This window comes from Tamandua tetradactyla, chromosome 5 (assembly GCF_023851605.1).
Source record: "Tamandua tetradactyla isolate mTamTet1 chromosome 5, mTamTet1.pri, whole genome shotgun sequence".
Lineage (NCBI taxonomy): Eukaryota > Metazoa > Chordata > Mammalia > Pilosa > Myrmecophagidae > Tamandua > Tamandua tetradactyla.
In genome coordinates, this window is record NC_135331.1 from 147795192 (window position 1) to 147817360 (window position 22169).

Genomic DNA, 22169 nt, shown 5'->3' on the forward strand with positions numbered 1-22169 from the left:
TAGTGATGAATGGTCTTCCTTGGGGGAGGGGAAAGAAACAGTTTTCGAAATAGGAAAAATATGAAGTATATTAAAGAAAAATTTATTTTGACAAACCATTATGAACAGCCCACATGATACGGAATGCTGGACCACCAATCTCATCAAAAGGTTTCCGACGTGTTATCACTTCCCAAAGGATAATACCCCAGCTGAAGACATCACATTTTTCACTGTAATTGCTACCTAGAAAAAAAAGACAGTATAATTTCAAGACTTCTTTTCCACATGACTTATATATGTAGAACGGAAGTACCTCAAATTTTTTCAACAAAGACATTTTTTCAATTTTTTTTTTATTTATTGTGAAACATATATACAAAAAAGCAATAAATTCCCAAGTATGTTTTTTTTTTTTTTTTTTTAAGAGGGAGGAAGGGAAGGAAAGACAGAGAGAAGGAAGGAAGGATGGAAGGAAGGAAGGGAGGAAGAAAGGGAAACATCTTTAAACATTTTCTTGTTTTATTGTATTTTGTTTGTTTGTTTGTTTTTTACATGGGCTGGGGCCGGGAATCGAACCGAGGTCCTCCGGCATAGCAGGCAAGCACTTTGCCCGCTGAGCCACCGCGGCCCGCCCCCCAAGTATGTTTTAACAAGTAGCTATACAGCAGATTTTAAAGTTTGGTATGGGTTACAGTTCCATGATTTTTCGTTTTTTTCTTCTAACTGCTCCAAGACACTGGAGACTAAAAGAAACATCTATATAATGATTCAGCAGTCACACTTGTTATTAAATCCTGTCTTCTCTGTTATACTCCTCCTCTTTGGCATACTTTTTTGTGAAAAATAACATATAAACAAAAAAGCAATAAATTTCAAAGTACATCACAACAATTAGTTGTAGAAGAGAATTCAGACTTCACTATGGGTTATAATTGCACAATTTAAGGTTTTTACTTCAAGCTGCTCTAAGGTACTGGAGACTAAAAGAAATATCAATATAATGATTCAGCACTCATACCCATTTATTAAAGCCTACCTTCTCTGTATAACTCCACTATCACCCTTGCTCTTTCTTCTGTTCTTTAAGGGTATTTGGACTATGCTCATTCTAACTTTTCCATGTTGGAAAGGGCTGTCAGTAATATGGGAAAGGGAGATGGAACTAGTTGATGCTCTGGAAAGGCTGGCCCCTCTGCATTTCAGGATCCATCTGGAGGCTGTAGATTTCTGGAACTTACCCCAGTGAATGAAACCTTTGTAGAATCTTATATAATGCCCTAGGTATTCTTTTGGATTGGCAGGAATGGTTTTGGTTGGGGTTTGGCAAATTATGATGGGTAGCAATGTTTAACTGAAGCCTGCAATACAAATGACTTCCAGAGGAGGACTTTTTTGAACTCTCTCAGCCACTGATACCTTATTTATTACACTTCTTTTCCCCTTTTTGGTCAGGATAGCATTGTTGAGCCCATGGTGCCAGGGCCAGGCTCATACCTAGGAGTCATCTCCCATGCTGCCAGGGAAACATTCATCCTGGATGTCATGTCTGATGTAGGGGGAAAGGCAATGGTTTCACTTGCAGAGTTGGGCTTAGAGAGAAAGAGGCCACATTTGAGCAAAGAAAAAAGTCATCCCCAGAGGTGGCTCTTAGACGTACCTCTAAGTAGGCTAAGCTTCTCTGCTACATACATAAGCTTCACAAGAGTAAGCCTCAAGATCAAGGGTTTGGCCTATTGATTTGGGTGTCCCTAATACTTGTCACAGTATCAGGGGTTTCCGTGGCAGTAAAGTTTAATAGTTCCGTGTTTTTTCTCCCATCCCTCAAGGGACTTCACCAATACTTTTTTGATTATCTACTTAATATACTTGGGATGTATCTAGGCATTACATTAAGCCGTATAGGATTAAAGGCGCTCATTTTTATTCTAGGCTTCCTGTGTTTGGATTGTTTAAATGATTTATCCAATCAGGCTGAGTTAGATTATGAGCTACAGAAAATTGAGGTTCTAGAAAAAATAAACCTTTCTCTCTTTGGTCTAAAAGAGTAGGTGAGAAGGTGAAATTCTAAAATACAGACAATGTCTTCCTTATCCCATATTCTAAAGACCTGTTTGGTTTCATTCTTATCTCTAAATACTAGGTTATACATATATCAAACAGCCCCTCAGCCTCCAGAAATAACAATTACCACTCAGACTAGATGTGACTGCTATAAGAGCTTATAATTTAGAACCCAGTTTTCTTATAAGTATTTTTTGTTTGTTTGTTTGCTTGTTTTTACATGGGCAGGCACCAGAAATCGAATTTGGGTCTCCGGGAGAGGACTCTGACTGCTGAGCCACCGTGGCCTGCCGTCTTATAACTATTTTTAAAAGAGATCATACTACATTTGCTCTTTTGTTTCTGGCTTATTTTGCCTCACCAAATGTCCCACAGGTTCATTCATATCTTTATACGCCATACAAATTCGTTCCTTTTTGCAACAGCATAATGTTCAATCATATGTATATACCATCGTTCGCCAATGTACTTTTCATCACTGCATCTTGCAGCTACCTCCATATACTGGGACTCATGTGTAAAGTACAAAGTCAATAGTGCATCAACACTCTCAATTTTAGATAATTTCATAGCTCCCAAGAAAATGATAGCTAATAAACGCACCCTCACCATATAGAAAATCTAAATCTCCCACTAACTCCTGTCCCTTCCCCCATTATGTACCCCTGTTATTGCAAATGTATCGTTGATGTCTGTTAAACACAGCCCAAAGCATTTAATGGCACTTCCCCCCACACCTCGAATTATACACTTTGTACAAGATTCATACCTTTGCAGCAGTTTTCATGCAAGAAGTTATTTATATTTGTAATGTTAATCAGTGGGCCACATGAGTCTATACAATTCTTTTCAACTTATTCACCTTCAATATGGTAATATTACTTATAGACCCACTAGTGAACCACCTTCACTTCTATCTATTCCCTTACAATTAAGTTCAACTGTTCACCCATCTCAAGCTTCCGTGTATCTCTAGATACCCTATATTGTATATTATAAGCCTCTGGTTTTAACCTTACCATGATAATAGAAGTGGAATCATACTGTATCTATCCTTTTGTGTCTAGCTTATTTCACTCAGCATAATGTCCTGAAGTCTCCTCCATCTTGTCATGTTGTTCAGGACATCATTTCATCTTACTGCTCCATTATATTCTATCATATGTATATTCACATTTTATTAATCCACTGGCCTGTTAATGGGCACTTGGATTGTTTCCATCTTTCGCTGACTGTGAATAAAGTTGCTATAAATATCAACATGCAAATGTCTGTTTGTGTCACTGCTTTCAGCTCTTCTGGGTATATACCAAGTAGTGCTATTGCCAGGTCATGGGGCAATTTGACATTTATTTTTCTGGGGAACTGCCAGGCTATTTTCCATAGTGGCTGTACCATTATACATTCCCACCAGCAGTGCATAAGTGAGTCAATTTCTCCACATCCTCTCCAGAATTTGTAGTTTGTTTGTTTAATAGCAACTACTCTTATAGGTGTGAGGTGATATCTCATTGCGGTCTTGATCTGCATTTCACTTACAGCTAATGAGAATGAGTATCTCCTTCATGAGCTTTTGAGCCACCTGTTATTTGTTCTTGACAAAAATATCTATTCAGCCCCTTCTCTGCAGGCGCTCCTGCCGCCATGTAGCCCTCCTCTTCATCTTTCTCCGCCAGCGCTCCTGCTGCCATCTAGCCCTCCTCTTCCTCTTTCTCCGCCGGAGGCGCTCCCGCCGCCATCTAGCCCTCCTCTTCCCCCTTCTCTGCTGGCGCTCCCGTCGCCATCTAGCCCTCCTCTTCCTCTTTCTCCGCCAGCGCTCCCACCGCCATCTAGCCCTCCTCTTTCTCTTTCTCCGCCGGAGGCGCTCCCGCCGCCATCTAGCCCTCCTTTTCCTCTTTCTCCGCCAGAGGCGCTCCCAGCGCCATCTACCCCTCCTCTTCCCCCTTCTCCGCCGGCGCTCCCGCTGCCATCTAGCCCTCCTCTTTCCCGTTCTCCGCCTGCGCTCCCGCCACCATCTAGCCCTCCTCTTCCTCTTTCTCCGCCGGTGCTCCCGCCGCCATCTAGCCCTCCTCTTCCTCTTTCTCTGCTGGTGCTCCGGCCACCATCTAGCCCTCCTCGTCCCCCTTCTCTGCCGGCGCTCCCGCCGCCATCTAGCCCTCCTCTTCCTCTTTCTCCGCCGGCGGTGCTCCATCCGCCATCTTATCCTTCCCTTTCTCCTCCTACTCCAGTGGGTCTCCAACCACCACCGTGCCCTCTTCCGCCTTCACCGGTTCCTCCGCCACCATCCTCGACAGCCCAGCCATCCTCACCTTTCCTCCTCCAGAACAGCTACTAGGGGAGTAGAAACGATACAGAACAGCTCCCGGAGCCACGACAGAGATCAAAAAGACAGCGTACCTCATCCTGGAACGGCTGACTGGCTGGGAGAACCTGCTCCGGTGAGATCGCCGAGGGGCGCAGGCTTCCCAGGCGGGGCGGCAAGCGGTCAGAGTTCCTCCCTTCCTCCTTCCCAGGCCGGCTGGGAGAATTGGGCAGGCGGTCCCCTCAAGCTGTGGCGGCTGGTGCCCCCACCACGCGCGGCCCCCCGGACCAACTGAGAGAATTGGATCGGAAATCCCCAGGCCGCGGAGAACAGTGACCGGGGGGGGTCCCTTCCAAACACGTGACTCCCCTGTCCGGCTGGGAACGGTGCACTCTCCCGGGCCGCGGCGGTTGGCGCCCTCCCGCCACGCTTGGCACCCCAGGCTGACTAGGAAATTCGGACGGGCACTTTCCCGGGCTGCGGTGGCTGGCAACCCTCCCCACGTTTGGACCCCCGGGCCGGCTGGTACTCTTTCAAGCCGCTTCGGCTGGCGAAACTCCCCCATGGCGAGAGTTTTCCAAAGTTAAAGGACCCACAGCACCTTTTACTGGTGAGACCTGCAGACAAAGGTGTGCCACGAGCGCCACCTACTGGGAAGGATAAGAAAAACAGAACCCAGAGATTTCACAGAAAAATCTTTCAACCTGTTGCGTCCAACACCCAGGGAAATCTGACTAAATGCCCAGACGCCAGCAGAAGATAACGGATCATGCTCAGAAAATTGAAAATATGGCCCAGTCAAAGGAACAAACCAATAGTTCAAATGAGATACAGGAGCTGAGACAACTAATGCTGAATATACGAACAGAAATGGAAAACCTCTTCAAAAACGTAATCGATAAATTGAGGGAGGACATGAAGAAGACATGGGCTGAACAAAAATAAGAAATAGAAAAACTGAAAAAACAAATCACAGAACTTATGGAAGTGAAGGATAAAGTAGAAAAGATGGAAAAAACAATGAATACCTACAATGATAGATATAAAGAGACAGAAGATAGAATTAGTGATTTGGAGGATGGCACATCTGAATTCCAAAAAGAAACAGAAACTATCGGGAAAAGAATGGAAAAATTTGAACAGGGTATCAGGAAACTCAAAGACAATATGAACCGCACAAATATACGTGTTGTGGGTGTCCCAGAAGGAGAAGAGAAGGGAAAAGGAGGAGAAAAACTAATGGAAGAAATTATCACTGAAAATTTCCCAACTCTTGTGAAAGATCTAAAATTACAGATCCAAGAAGTGCAGCGCACCCCAAAGAGATTAGACCCAAATAGGCGTTCTCCAAGACACTTACTAGTTAGAATGTCAGAGGTCAAAGAGAAAGAGAGGATCTTGAAGGCAGCAAGAGAAAAACAATCCATCACATACAAGGGAAACCCAATAAGACTTTGTGTAGATTTCTCAGCAGAAACCATGGAAGCTAGAAGACAGTGGGATGATATATTTGAATTACTAAAAGAGAAAAACTGCCAACCAAGACTTCTATATCCAGCAAAATTGTCCTTCAAAAATGAGGGAGAAATTAAAACATTCTCAGACAAAAAGTCACTGAGAGAATTTGTGACCAAGAGACCAGCTCTGCAAGAAATACTAAAGGGAGCACTAGAGTCAGATATGAAAAGACAGAAGAGAGAGGCATGGAGAAGAGTGTAGAAAGAAGGAAAGTCACATATGATATATATAATACAAAAGGCAAAATGTTAGAGGAAAATATTATCCAAACAGTAATAACACTAAATGTTAATGGACTGAATTCCCCAATCAAAAGACATAGACTGGCAGAATGGATTAAAAAACAGGATCCTTCTATATGCTGTCTACAGGAAACACATCTTAGACCCAAAGATAAACATAGGTTGAAAGTGAAAGGTTGGGAAAAGATATTTCATGCAAATAACAACCAGAAAAGAGCAGGAGTGGCTATACTAATATCCAACAAATTAGACTTCAAATGTAAAACAGTTAAAAGAGATAAAGAAGGACACTATATACTAATAAAAGGAACAATTAAACAAGAAGACATAACAATCATAAATATTTACGCACCGAGCCAGAATGCCCCCAAATACGTGAGGAATACACTGCAAACATTGAAAAGGGAAATAGACACATATATCATAATAGTTGGAGACTTCAATTCACCATTCTCATCAATGGACAGAACATCTAGACAGAGGATCAATAAATAGAGAATCTGAATATTACTATAAATGAGCTAGACTTAACAGACATTTATAGGACATTACATCCCACAACAGCAGGATACACCTTTTTTTCAAGTGCTCATGGATCATTCTCAAAGACAGACCATATGCTGGGTCACAAAGCAAGTCTTAACAAATTTAAAAAGATTGAAATCATACACAACACTGTCTCAGATCATAAAGGAATGAAGTTGGAAATCAATAATAGGTGGAGTGCCAGAAAATTCACAAATACGTGGAGGCTCAACAACACACTCTTACACAACAAGTGGGTCAAAGAAGAAATTGCAAGAGAAATTAGTAAATACCGCGAGGTGAATGAAAACGAAAACACAACATATCAAAACTTATGGGACGCAGCAAAGGCAGTGCTAAGAGGGAAATTTATTGCCCTAAATGCCTATATCAGAAAAGAAGAAAAGGCACAAATGCAGGAATTAACTGTCCACTTGGAAGAACTGGAGAAAGAACAGCAAACTAACCCCAAAGCAAGCAAAAGGAAAGAAATAACAAAGATTAGAGCAGAAATAAATGAAATTGAAAACATGAAAACAATAGAGAAAATCAATAAGACCAGAAGTTGGTTCTATGAGAAAATCAATAAGATTGATGGGCCCTTAGCAAGATTGACAAAAAGAAGAAGAGAGAGGATGCAAATAAATAAGATCAGAAATGGAAGAGGAGACATAACTACTGACCTCACAGAAATAAAGGAGGTAATAACAGGATACTATGAACAACTTTACGCTAATAAATACAACAATTTAGATGAAATGGGCAGGTTCCTGGAAAGACATGAACAACCAACTTTGACTCAAGAAGAAATAGATGACCTCAACAAACCAATCACAAGTAAAGAAATTGAATCAGTCATTCAAAAGCTTCCTAAAAAGAAAAGTCCAGGACCAGACGGCTTCACATGTGAATTCTATCAAACATTCCAGAAAGAATTACTACCAACTCTCCTCAAACTCTTCAAAAACATCGAAGTGGAGGGAAAACTACCTAATTCATTCTATGAAGCCAACATCACCCTCATACCAAAACCAGGCAAAGATATTACAAAACAAGAAAACTACAGACCAATCTCTCTAATGAATATAGATGCAAAAATCCTCAATAAAATTCTAGCAAATCGTATCCAACAACACATTAAAAGAATTATACATCATGACCAAGTAGGATTCATCCCAGGTATGCAAGGATGGTTCAACATAAGAAAATCAATTAATGTAATACACCATATCAACAAATCAAAGCAGAAAAATCACATGATCATCTCAATTGATGCAGAGAAGGCATTTGACAAGATTCAACATCCTTTCCTGTTGAAAACACTTCAAAGGATAGGAATACAAGGGAACTTCCTTAAAATGATAGAGGGAATATATGAAAAACCCACAGCTAATATCATCCTCAATGGGGAAAAACTGAAAACTTTCCCCCTAAGATCAGGAACAAGACAAGGATGCCCACTATCACCACTATTATTCAACATTGTGTTGGAGATTCTAGCCAGAGCAATTAGACAAGAAAAAGAAATATAAGGCATTAAAATTGGAAAGGAAGAAGTAAAACTATCAGTGTTTGCAGATGATATGATACTATACGTCGAAAACCCGGAAAAATCCACAACAAAACTACTAGAGCTAATAAATGAGTACAGCAAAGTAGCAGGTTACAAGATCAACACTCAAAAATCTGTAGCATTTCTATACACTAGTAATGAACAAGCTGAGGGGGAAATCAAGAAACGAATCCCATTTACAATTGCAACTAAAAGAATAAAATACCTAGGAATAAATTTAACTAAAGAGACAAAACACCTATATACAGAAAACTACATAAAACTGTTAAAAGAAATCACAGAAGACCTAAACAGATGGAAGGGCATACTGTGTTCATGGATTGGAAGACTAAATATAGTTAAGATGTCAATCCTACCTAAATTGATTTATAGATTCAATGCAATACCAATCAAAATCCCAACAACTTATTTTTCAGAAATAGAAAAACCAATAAGTAAATTTATCTGGAAGGGCAGGGTGCCCCGAATTGCTAAAAACATCTTGAGGAAAAAAAACGAAGCTGGAGGTCTCGCGCTACCGGACTTTAAGGCATATTATGAAGCCACAGTGGTCAAAACAGCATGGTATTGGCATAAAGATAGATATATCGACCAATGGAATCGAATAGAGTGCTCAGATATAGACCCTCTCATCTATGGACATTTGATCTTTGATAAGGCAGTCAAGCCAACTCACCTGGGACAGAACAGTCTCTTCAATAAATGGTGCCTAGAGAACTGGATATCCATATGCAAAAGAATGAAAGAAGACCCATATCTCACACCTTATACAAAAGTTAACTCAAAATCGATCAAAGATCTAAACATTAGGTCAAAGACCATAAAACAGTTAGAGGAAAATGTAGGGAGATATCTTATGAAACTTACAATTGGAGGCGGTTTTATGGACCTTAAACCTAAAGCAAGAGCACTGAAGAAGGAAATAAATAAATGGGAGCTCCTCAAAATCAAACACTTTTGTGCATCAAAGAACTTCATCAAGAAAGTAGAAAGACAGCCTACACAATGGGAGATAATATTTGGAAATGACATATCAGATAAAGGTCTAGTATCCAGAATTTATAAAGAGATTGTTCAACTCAACAACAAAAAGACAGCCAACCCAATTACAAAATGGGAAAAAGACTTGAACAGACACCTATCAGAAGAGGAAATACAAATGGCCAAAAGGCATATGAAGAGATGCTCAATGTCCCTGGCCATTAGAGAAATGCAAATCAAAACCACAATGAGATATCATCTCACACCCACCAGAATGGCCATTATCAACAAAACAGAAAATGACAAGTGCTGGAGAGGATGCGGAGAAAGAGGCACACTTATCCACTGTTGGTGGGAATGTCAAAACGTGCAACCACTGTGGAAGGCAGTTTGGCGGTTCCTCAAAAAGCTGAATATAGAATTGCCATACGACCCAGCAATACCATTGCTCGGAATCTACTCAAAGGACTTAAGGGCAAAGACACAAACGGACATTTGCACACCAATGTTTATAGCAGCGTTATTTACAATTGCAAAGAGATGGAAACAGCCAAAATGTCCATCAACAGAAGAGTGGCTAAACAAACTGTGGTATATACATACGATGGAATATTATGCAGCTTTAAGACAGGATAAACTTATGAAGCATGTAATAACATGGATGGACCTAGAGAACATTATGCTGAGTGAGTCTAGCCAAAAACTAAAGGACAAATACTGTATGGTCCCACTGATGTGAACCGACATTCGAGAATAAACTTGGAATATGTCATTGGTAACAGAGTCCAGCAGGAGTTAGAAACAGGGTAAGATAATGGGCAATTGGAGCTGAAGGGATACAGACTGTGCAACAGGACTAGATACAAAAACTCAAAAATGGACAGCACAATAATACCTAATTGTAAAGTAATCTTGTTAAAACACTGAATGAAGGTACATCTGAGCTATAGGTTTTTTTTTTTTTACTATTATTATTACTTTTATTTTTTTCTCTATATTAACATTCTATATCTTTCTGTTGTGTTGCTAGTTCTTCTAAACCGATGCAAATGTACTAAGAAACGATGATCATGCATCTATGTGATGATGTTAAGAATTACTGATTGCATATGTAGAACGGTATGATTTCTAAATGTTGGGTTAATTTCTTTTTTTCCGTTAATTAATAAAAAAAGAAAAAAATATCTATTCATATCTTTATCCACTTTATAATTGGGTTGTTTGTTCTTCTACTTTTGAGTTGTATGATTTCTTTATGTATACAGGATATCAATCCTTTATCTGATGTGTGATTTCCAAATATTTTCTCCCATTGAGTTGACTGCCCCTTCACCTTTTTGGCAGTCTTTTGAGGGGCACAAGCATTTGGTTTTGAGTTTCCATTTATCTATTTTTTCTTTTGTTGCTTGTGCTTTGGGTGTAAAGTTTAGGAAGCTACCTCCTATTCCTAGGTCTTGAAGATGTTCCCTTACATTTTCTTCTAGGAGCTTTATGGTACTGGTTCTTATATTTAGGTGTCTGATCCAATATGAGTTAATTTTTGTATAGGGTGTAAGGCAAGGGTCTTCTTCCATTCTTTTGGCTATTGAAATCCAGTTTAGTGGATTTGGGGGCCTTGCCGAAGATCGGTTTACCAAAGACGTGGTGGTCTATCTCAACACTCTCAATTCCATTGGTCAATACTTCTATCTTTCTGCCAGTACCATGCTGTTTTGACAACTGTGGCTTTACAATAAGTTTTAAAATCGGGAAGTGTTAATCCTCCCACTTTGTTCTTTTTAAGGATGCTTTTAGCTATTCGGGGCTCTTTTGCTTCCAGATGAATCTGATAACTAGCTTTTCCAAGTCTTCAAAATAGGCTATTGGAATTTTAATTGGTACTGTATTGAACTGTAGATCAACTTGGGTGGAACTTACATCTGAACTATGGTTAACCTTCTTATCTAAGAGCATGGAATGTCTTTCCACCTATTTAGCTCTTCTTTGATTTCTTTTAGCAATGTTATGTAGTTCTCTGTGTACACGTCCTTAGTTAAGTTCATTCCTAGATACTTGATTCTTTTACAACTTTGTTGTAGATTTCTCAGGATTTTCCAAGTATAGTATCATCTGCAAATAATGAAAGGTTTACTTCTTCCCTTCCAGTTAGAATGTCTTTTATTTCTTTTTCCTGCCTGATTGCTCTAGCTAGAACTTTTAGTACAGTGTTGAATAACAGTGGTGACAGAGGGCATCCTTGTCTTCTTCCTGATCTTAGGGGGAAAGCTTTCAGTATCTCTCCATGAGTAAGATGCTGGCTATGGGTTTTTCATAAATGCCCTTTATCCTACTGAGGAACTTGCCTTTGATTCCTAGATTTTGAAGTGTTTTTATAAGAAAAGGATGCTGAATTTTCTCAAACGTGTTTTCAGCATCAATTGTGATGATCATGTGATTTTTTCCCTTTTGATCTGTTAATATGCTCTTATTACATTAACTGATTTTCTTATGTTAAACCATCCCTGCATTCTTGATATTAACCCAACTTGGTCATGGTATATAATTCTTTTAATGGGCTGTTGGATTCGAATTGCTAATATTTTGTTGAGAATTTTTGCATCTATATTCATTAGGGAGATTGAACTGTAGTATTTCTTTCTCGTAGCATCTTTACCCAGTTTTGTTACTAAAGTGACATTAGCATTATAAAATGAGTTAGGTAGTTCTTTTTTCCCTCAATTTTTTTTTGAAAAATTTGAGCAGGTTTGGTGTTAGTTCTTTTTAGAATATTCGATAAAATTACCCTGTGAAGCCATCTGGCCCTGAGCTTTTATTTCTAGGAAAATTTCGGATGACTGATTAAATCTCTTTATTTGAGACTAGTTTCTTGAGATCTTCTGTTTCTTCGTGAGTTAGTGTCATGGTTGGGGTCATGGTACCTGTTTGTCTGTTTGGGCAACTGCTGGCCTGTCTGTTAGATGAGGACATTTCATAGAATTAAATCATGATCACACCAGCTGCATCCACAGCTGATTCCATTTGTAATCAGTGAAGGGGAGTGTCTTCTGCAATGAGTGATGCTTACTTTAATCACTGGAAGCCTTTTAAGGAGGGTTCAGAAGAGAAAGGCTCTCTTCCTGCTTCGGTTGGTGAGCCTCTCCTGTGGAGTTTGTCCAGACCCTCCATTGCAATCGTCTGCTTCACAGCCTGTCCTGCGGCCTGTGGACTCTGTGTTTCCATGGTTACCTGAGACACTTCTATAAATTTTATATTTCTGAGTGTTTCCTATTGATTCTGTTTCTCTAGAGAACCCTAACCAATACAACTTGGTACCAGGAGTGGTTCTCAAGAAACAGAATCTTAAAAATGGGGTTTTATGAATGGTTTTCTACTCTGAATGGACTCAAAGGCACTAAGGACTCTGATTCCCATAATCAGAATGACACTCCCACTCCATGGAGTGAGTTGGCAAAAGAGATAGTCAAAATATCACTATTCGATTCTCCTAATGCTTTGCTTATATGAAGCCAGGGTCTGGGGGATAACGCTTTTGACTCCTTTTGGAGTTTTGTGGAAATAAGAGGTATAGAGATGTTGGCTGGTTGTTGTTAGATACACTGGATACATTAAGGAATAAAAGGGATGGGCCTAAGGCTTCAAATGAGAAGCTTAAGTACTGTCTGACAGAGGTAGAAGATTCTGTGAGTATCCTGAAGGAAATCTTATTTCCTATAGTCATAGACTTGAGATCTCTGAAAATCAGACTTAGAATCTTATTGTTAGAGTAACAACTTTACATCATAAACTGAAATCTCAATGCTGCATGGTGTCTGCCATTAAAGTGAGGGCATTGATTGGAAAGGAGTGGGACCCTGAAAAATGGGATGGTGACATATGGATTGATAATGATGCTGGAGTGAGGTTGAAACCTAAGGTCATGCTGAATCTTCTCTAGATAACCCTGTAATAGTCTGCCCTGAGAACATAGCTGCCCCACCTCCAGCCTACCTTGGGGAGTTGGCCACCCAGCCTCTTCATGAAGTGATTAGCCCTAGAATGATTAATCCTGTTTCACCAGATGAAACTGCAAATGAATGCCCTGAAGCAAATGGCTTGGAAGATATTTCTAATTCTTTTCATGAACCACCCCCACCACCCCTCATTTCTTCCAGACCTATAACTAGACTGAAGTCCCAACAGGTCCCTAAAGGTGAGGTACAAAGTATCACGTTATACTCCAAAAGAACTGTGTGAGTTTTCCAATTTATATACAAAGAAATCAGGGGAATACGTGTGGCAATGGATTTTAAGGGTGTGGGATACTGGTGGGAGGAATATATGGCTGAATCAGACTGAATTTATTGAAATGGGCCCACTAAGCAGACATTCAATGTCATAGCTCGAGGGGTTAGAAAAGGTACTAACGCTTGTTTGGATGGTTGGTTGAAACATGGATCAAAAGGTGGCCGGCCGACACTGCCTGAGGCTGAAATGCCAGAAATGCCCTGGTATAATGTAGATGAGGGGATACAGAGGCTTAGAGAGATTATAATGTTAGAGTGGATTTATCATGCAAATTCTGCTCTTACATCCCAGGAAAGTCTGGAGGGTGCACCTTTTACCAGAACAGTGAGAAATAAATTTGTGGGAATAGCGCCATTATCCCTGAAGAGCTCTGTAGTTGCACTTCTCTGTAAATCCGATAGTATTGTAGGAACTGCTGTCACTGAGCTGAAATCCTTAAACACAATGGGGATGACTGGATCCTGAGTTGGCAGAAGCCAGGTGGCAGCACTTAATCACCAAAGATAGGGTAGATGTGGCTATTATAATAGACAGCAAACTCAAAGCAGGAGATAAAATTATATGACTCGCAGAGATTTGTGGCATTGGCTAGTAAATCATGGGGTACCTAGAAATACAATACATGGGCAGTCTACTAAATTCTTGTTCAAGCTGCATAAACAAAAGAATTCTAGGTCAAGTGAACAGAAGTCTAACTTGAATTACAAAAACACAGAGTCATGGTCCCTTAATCAATTTTCAGACTTGAGACAGTTTACAGACCCAGAGCCCTTGAATGAAGGGGAGGCCAGGTCCCTTTGGGGGAGAACCCTGTTACACTGCCACAGATTTATACTGTTAATCTTACTCCAAGCCTTCCCCAAGGAGACCGATGGCCTTTTACCAGGGTAACTGCACTGGGGAAAAGAAAATGATAAGATATTTCGGGGATTATTAGACACTGATTCAGAAGTGACATTAAATCCAGGGGACCCAAAACATCACTCTGGTCCACCAGTGAGAGTGGGGGCTTATGGAGGCCAGGTGATCAATGGAGTTTTAGCTCAGGTCTGTCTCACAGTGGGTCCAGTGGGCCCCCGAACCCATTCTGTAGTTATTTCCCCAGTTTCAGAACGTATAATTGGCACAGACACACTGAGCAACTGGGTAGAATCCCCACATTGGCTCTCTAACTCGTGCAGTGAGGACTATTATGGTTGGAAAGGCCAAGTGGAAACCATTAGAACTGCCCCTACCTAGCAAAATAGTAAATCAGAAGCAATACTGGGTTCCTGGAGGGATTGCAGAGATTACTGTCACTCTTAAGGACTTGAAGAATGCAGGAGTGATGATTCCCACCACATCCTCATTCAACTCTCTTATTTGGCCTGTGCAGAAAACAGATGGGTTTTGGAGGATGACAGTGGATTACTGTAAGCTCAACCAGGTGATAACTCCAATTGCAGCTGTTGTTTCAGATGTGGTATTATTGCTTGAGCAAATCAATACATGCCCTGGTACCTGGTATGCAGCTATTGATCTGGCAAATGATTTTTTCTCAATAGCTGTTAGTAAGGACCACCAGGAATAGTCTGCTTTCAGCTGGCAAGGTCAGCCAAATACTTTCACTGTCCTACCTCAGGGGTATATCAACTCTTCAGCCTTATGTTATAATCTTGTCCACAGGGGCCTTGATTATTTCTCCCTCCCACAAGAAAATCACACTGGTCCATTATATTGATGATATCATGTTGATTGGACCTAGTGAGCAAGAAGTAGCAACTACTCTAGACTTACTACTGGTAAGGCATTTGCGTGTCAGAGGGTGGGAGATAAACCCAACAAAAATACAGGGGCCTTTCACTTCAGTGAAATTTCTAGGTGTCCAGTGGTGTGGGGCATGTCGAGATATCCCTTCTAAGGTAAAGGATAAGTTGCTGCATCTGCCCCTCCCACAACCAAAAATGGGGCACAATGCCTAGTTGGTCTCTTTGGATTTTGGTGACAACATATTCCTTATTTGGATGTACTACTCCAGCCCATTTATCGAGTGACCAGAAAAGCTGCTACTTTTGAGTGGGGACCTGAACAAGAGGAGACTCTGCGACAGGTCCAGCCTGCTGTACAAGCTGCTCTGCCACTTGGGCCATATGATCCAGCAGATCCAATGGTGCTGGAAGTGTCAGTGGCAAATAGAGATGCTGTTTGGAGTCTTTGGCAGGCCCCTATAGGAGAATCACAACACAGACCCTTAGGATTTTGGAGCAAAGCCTTATCAACTGCTACAGACAACTACCTTCCTTCTGAGAAACAGCTTTTGGCCTGCTACTGGGCCTTAGTAGAGACTGAACACTTAACCATGGGCCACCGATTTACCATAAGACTTGAGTGGTCTATCATGAGCTGGGTGTTCTCTGACCCACCAAGCCATAAAGTTGGGCATGCACAGCAACACTCTATTGTAAAATGGAAATGGTATATACGAGATAGGGTCAGAGCAGGTTCTGAAGGCACAAGTAAGTTACATGAGGAAGTGGCCCAAATGCCCATGGTCTCTGCTCCTGCCACATTACCTTCTCTTCCACAGACCAGAGCTATGGCCTCTTGGGGAGTTCCTTACAGTGAATTGACTGAGGAAGAGAAAACTTGGGTCTGGTTTACAGATGGTTCAGCGCAATATGCATGTACCATCCGAAAGTGGACAGCTACAGCACTACAACCCCTTTCTGGGGTGTCCTTGAAGGACTGTGGTAAGGGAAATCCTACCAGTGGGTAGAACTTTGAGCAGTGCTCCTGGTTCATTTTGCTTGGAAGGAGAACTGGCCAGATGTGCGTTTGTATACTGACTCATGGGCTGTTGCTAATGGTTTGGCTGGATGGTCAGGGACCTGGAAAGATCATAATTGGAAAATTGGTGACAAAGAGGTCTGGAGAAGAAGTATGTGGATAGACCTTTCAGAGTGGGCTAAAATCATGAAGATATTTGTGTCCCATATGAATGCGCACCAGAGGGTGACTTCAGCAGAGGAAGGTTTTAATAATCAAGTGGATAAGATGACTCATTCTGTGGATACCAGTCAGCCTCTTTTCCCAGCAACTCCTGTCATTGCCCAGTGGGCTCATCAACAAAGTGGTGATGGTGGTAGGGATGGAGGTTATGCATGGGCTCAGCAACATGGACTTCCACTCACCAAGGATGACTTGGCTATAGCCACTGCTGAGTGCCCAATCTGCCAGCAGCAGAGACCCACACTCAGCCCCCGATATGGTACCATTCCCCGAGGTGACCAGCCAGTCACATGGTGGCAGGTGATTACATTGTACCACTCTCTTCATGGAAAGGGCAGTGATTTGTTCTAACTGGAATAGACACATACTCTGGATATGGGTTTGCTTCCCCTGCATAAAATGCTTCTGTCAAAACTACTATCCGTAGGCTTACAGAATGCCTTATCCATTGTCATGGTATTCCACACAGCATTGCTTTTCTGAGCAAGGAACACACTTCACAGCAAATTAAGTGCAGGAATGGGCACATGCTCATGGAATTCTCTGGTCTTACCATGTTCCCCATCACCCAGAAGCAGCTGGACTGACAGAACGGTGGAATGGCCTTTTAAAAACTCAATTACAGAGACAACTAGGTGCAATACCCTGAAGGGCTGGGGTAATATTCTCCAGGAAACTGTATATGCTCTGAATCAGCATCCGCTGTATGGTGCTGTTTCTCCCATAGCCAGGATCCATGGGTCCAGGAACCAAGGGGTGGAAATGGGAGTGGTACTACTCACTATTACCTATAGTGATCCACTAGGAATATTTTTGCTTCCTGTCCCTGTGACTCTGAGCTCTGCTGTTCTACAGGTTTTAGTTCCAAAAGGGGGAGTGCTTCCACCAGGAGAAAAAACAATGATTCCATTGAACTTGAATCTAAGACTGCCACCTGGTCACTTTGGGCTACTCATGCCCCTGGATCAACAAGCCAAGAAGGGGATTACATTATTGGCTGGGGTGATGGACCCTGACTATCAGGGGGAAATAGGACTGCAACTCCACAACAGAGGTAAGAAGAGTTTTCTTGGAATATAGGAGATGCCCTAGGGTATCTTTTAGTACTACCATGTCCTGTGATTAAAATCAATGGAAAACTGTAACAACCCAATCCAGGCAGGACTACCAATGGCTCTGAAGCTTCAGGAACGAAGGTTTGGGTCACCCTACCAGGCAAAGAACCACGGCCAGCTGAAGTTCTTGCTGAGGGTAAAGGGAACACGGAATGAGCAGCGAAGGAAGAAGGTAGTGATAAATATGAACTATGACCATATGATCAGCTACAGAAACGAAGACTGTAATGCTGTTTTGTTCATGTTATACTATTTAAGTTGTTAAGATATCAAGTTTAAGAATCAATATTACCCAAGGACTTGCACCATATTTTGGAGAGATTTAATGAATTTCCAGTTATATTCATGACCGTTGAGTACTGTTAGGTGAAAGAAAAAAATGTGTGCTTTATTGTTTTTTATTCAGAAATTAGGTATAGTTTAAGGTGATATGTATAGCTGCTAAGCTGACAAGGGGTGGACTCATGGCCAAGTTCATGTGTCAACTTAGCCAAGTGGTGGTACCTGTTTGTCTGGTTGGGCAAGTGCTGGCCTGTCTGTTGTGATGAGGACATTTCATAGAATTAAATCATGATCACGTCAGCTGCATCCACAGCTGATTCCATTTGTAATCAGTGAAGGGGAGTGTCTTCTGCAATGAGTGATGATTAATCTAATCACTGGAAGCCTTTTAAGGAGGATTCAGAAGAGACAGGTTCTCTTCCTGCTTCAGCTGGTGAGCCTCTCCTTTGGAGTTTGTCCAGACCCTCCATCGGAATCATCTGCTTCACAGCCTGCCCTGTGGATTTTGGACTCTGCATTCCCACAATTATGTGAGACACTTTTATGAATTTTATATTTGTGTTTCCTTTTGATTCTGTCTCTCTAGAGAACCCTAACTAATACAGTGAGTGTAGTTTGTTTGTGTGTTTCCAGAATTTGTCCATTTCATTTAAGTTATCTAGTTTGTTGGCATATAGTTATTCATAATATCATCTTATGATTTATTTCGTCCAGGTCTGTGGTAATAAACACTGTCTCATTTCTGATTTTGTTCATTTGCAACCTCTCTCTTTTTTTTCTTTGTCAGTCTTGCTAGTGGCCCATCAATTTTACTGATTTTCTCAAAGAACCAACTTTTGGTTTTACTGATTCTTTCTATTGTTCTCTTGTTTTCCCATTTATTTAACTCTGCTTTAATCTTGTTATTTCTCTTCTTCTATTTGCTTTGGGGTTAGTTTGCTGTTCTTCGTCAAATTCCTCCAGGTGAGCAGTTAAGTACTCAATTTTTGCTTTTTCTTGTTTTTTAATAAAGGTATTTAGGGCAATAAATTTCCCTCTCAGCACAGCCTTTGCCACATTCCATAAGTTCTGATACGCTGTATTCTCACTTTCATTCATCTCTAGGTAGCTACTGATTTCTCTAGCAATTTATTCTCAAACTCTTTGTTTAAGAGTGTTATTTAATCTCCATATATCTGTGAAAGTTCTTTCTTTTTGGTGGTTACTGATTTCTTGGTCTCTTGTTGATATATTCTCTTAGCCTTTGTTTTAATCTCTTCCTCAGTTTTGAAGGACAATTTGGCTGGGTGCAGAATTTCTGGCTGTAAATCTTTCTCCTCTAGGGTCTTAAATACATTATACCACTGCCTTCTCACCTCCATAATGCCAGATAAGCAGTTGAAGTAGATTGTTTTTCTCTTGCCACTTTCAGGATTTTTTGCTTCTCTTCAACGTAAGACAGACTGATTCGTAGGTGTCTTGGGGAAGGGTTATTTGGATTTGTTCTACTTGGAGTTCATTGGGCTTTTTTTATTTGCATATTTATTTCTTTTGTAAAGTTTGGGGAGTTTTCCCCTATTATATCTGCTACTAATCTTCCTAGCCCTTTATTCTTCTCTTCCCCTTCTGAGACACTGATGATTCCTATATTAGTGCACTTTGTTTTTTTTTAATCATTTCCCTGAGATTCAATTAAAATTTTTCCATCTTTTTGTCATTTGCTCTTTTGAGTGTTCAAAATCAGTTTTCCCTGTCCTCTAGTTACTTATTCTTTCTCCTGCCTCTTTAAATCTGCTGTTGTGTGCCTCTAGTATGTTTTTTAGTTGGTCTACAGCATCTTTAATCTCTGTGGTATCTGCTATTTTTCTACTTATTCTTTCAAATTCCTCTTTATGCTCTTCTAGTGTCTTCTTGGTCTCTTATGTGTTATTAGCCATCCACAAACTTTATTTAGTAGAGTTATATGAACATCTTTGATTAGTTGCTCCAAAGTCTGTGTCTCCTCCAGTGTTTTAATCTAGTAATTAGAGGGGACTATATCTGTCTGCATTTTCACATGGCTAGTGATAATCTGCTGTCTTTGTATGCATTTAAATACCTTGATAGGTTTACTTTGGAAGTTGATTTCCTTCAGTAGTCTAAAGCTTTGTATTTGCAGGACGGGTGTGGAGCAGGATTTGGGGCATGGGTTGGAGAGCAACATTGTGGTAATGGGTTGTGGAGTGGGTATATGCATGGGTTGGGGACACTATGCTGGTGTCTGTGAGCCTGGGGTGCGGGTCGCGGGGTTGCGGAGGTGTGGTGTGACAGGAGCAGGTTGTGGTGTGTTGGACACGGAGGTAAGATGTGGCAGGAGATGGATGGGGGTTGTTGAATGGATGTACTGGGGCTGGTACATGGGTAGGATGGGGTGGGGACGTGGGGCATGTGGGTCATGGGTGTTAGGGTGTGGGATACAGGGCACAGAAGTTGGGGCACAGGTTGAGGGCACAGTTGTGTCTTTGCGCAGGCGGAGGGATCCAGAGGGGCCGGGATGCAGATGTGTGTGTGTTCTAGTTTGCTAGCAGCCAGAATGCAATATACCAGAAATAGAATGGCTTTTAAAAAGGGGAATTTAATAAGTTGCTAGTTTACAGTTCTAAGGCTGAGAAAATGTCCCAATTAAAGTAAGTCTATAGGAATGTCCAATCTAAGGCATCCATGGAAAGATACCTTGGTTCAAGAAGGCCAATGAAGTTCAGGGTCTAACTCTCTAGTGAGAAGGCACATGGTGAACATGGTGTCATCTGCTAACTTTCTCTCCTGGCTTCTTGTTTCATGAAGCTCTCTGGGAGGCATTTTCCTTCTTTATTTTCAAAGGTTGCTGGCTGATGATCTTCATGGTGCCACAGCATTCTGTGCTCTCTCTGAATATCCTTCTTTCTCCAAAATGTTTCCTCTTTTACAGGGCTCCAGAAACTAATCAAGACCCACCCAAATGGGTGGAGACACATCTCCCCTAATCCAGCTTAACAACCACTCTTGATTGGGAGACATCTCCAGGGAGATGATCTAATTACAGACTCAAACATACAGTATTGAATAGGGATTATTCTGCCATTTTATGAAATGGGATTTAGATTAAAACATGGCTTTCCTAGGGTCCATACATCCTTTCAAACCAGAACATCATGTGTGTAGGGGCAGGGCACAGGTTACAGAGGTTGTGGGATGTGTATCAGGTTGGGTGACAACAGGTGGGAGGGTCCTGGCACAGGTGTGCAAGTGTGGGGTGGGGTTGGGGTAGGGATGTATGCTTGTGCAGAGCGGAGGGTATGTGGCACAGATGTGCATGAGAGCACCTGCCAGTTGTGGGTGTGCCAGTTGTGGGAGGGCAAGGGTGTTCACATGTGCAGGGTTGAGGGACTGGGTGTGGGTACACAGGTCTTGGGAGCGGCAAGGCAGACTGTGCGCTTGTGCAGGAGAGGTGTGTCGGGCTGGAACAGGCTTGCATGCATGCATGGGGTTGGGGTATGGGGTAGAGCTGTGTGGGGAGGGGGATTGTGGCTTGGGTGCTTGAAGGACAGTGGGGGGGTTGGGTGATGGAGTTCAATGCATGGGGTGTGGGTGGAGTCGTGGTCACAGGGTGGCACATATGAGGGTTGTGCTTTCAAGGGATGCGGCTTGGCTTACTTCCTTTTCCCCAACTCCCTGTATGTGCACTCCTGAGGGCTCCAGGCTTCCATTTGGAAAGGGGTGCATTTGCACTAGCTGGATGGTATCTGGTTCTCAGCTTTTGCAACCAGGGCCTCCCTATATGGTGTAGAAGACCCTCTCAGGTCACTTACACCTTGGAATCGTCGTCCCAGTTGCCTTCCCATTTCTTCTCTAGCTGTTCCTTGGAGCAGGGGTGAATTCAACCTATCCTATTCCACCAACTTCCTGGAACTTCAACAAAAACATTTTTTTTAATGAACTAAGTATCAACAATGGACTAAAAAACTCACTTTAGAATAAAGTTAGTCATTTTCTACCTTCTCATCAAGAGTCATAGACCTTGTCTTTTATTTTTTTAGACTGATATGTTCTTTGAACAGAGTGTGAAACATTTGTATAATCTTTCCTATAATTTTTTTAACCTTAAACTTTCTTCCTCCATTCTGTTGATGTATAGCATTACTCTGCTATCAAGGCACAAGAAATTTCAAATTAAATGTTAAGATTTTCCTTGTAGTATCTGGTGAGATAAAGTTCTTAATATGCAAACTTAAATAAGCTGTAAGCAATGAAAATTATAAATAATAAAGTTATAGTAAGCAGATTAATACAAGATTTATAAGATTACTAAATTCGTGGGT

At 41.3% G+C, this 22169-nt stretch overlaps 1 protein-coding gene across 5 annotated transcripts in view; it reads right to left on the minus strand.

The window, feature by feature from the left end:
* MAP3K7 (mitogen-activated protein kinase kinase kinase 7) overlaps window positions 1-22169 on the minus strand; it is a 116175-nt gene that overhangs the window by 48464 nt on the left and 45542 nt on the right. For all 5 annotated transcript variants that reach the window (XR_013176292.1, XM_077162424.1, XM_077162423.1 and 2 more), the window contains one exon: window positions 97-225. Coding sequence is in view for 4 of the 5 variants with exons in the window: in XM_077162424.1 (XP_077018539.1) it covers window positions 97-225 (129 nt within the window). In the remaining variant the exon portion in view is untranslated. The remainder of the gene's footprint in view (window positions 1-96; window positions 226-22169) is intronic.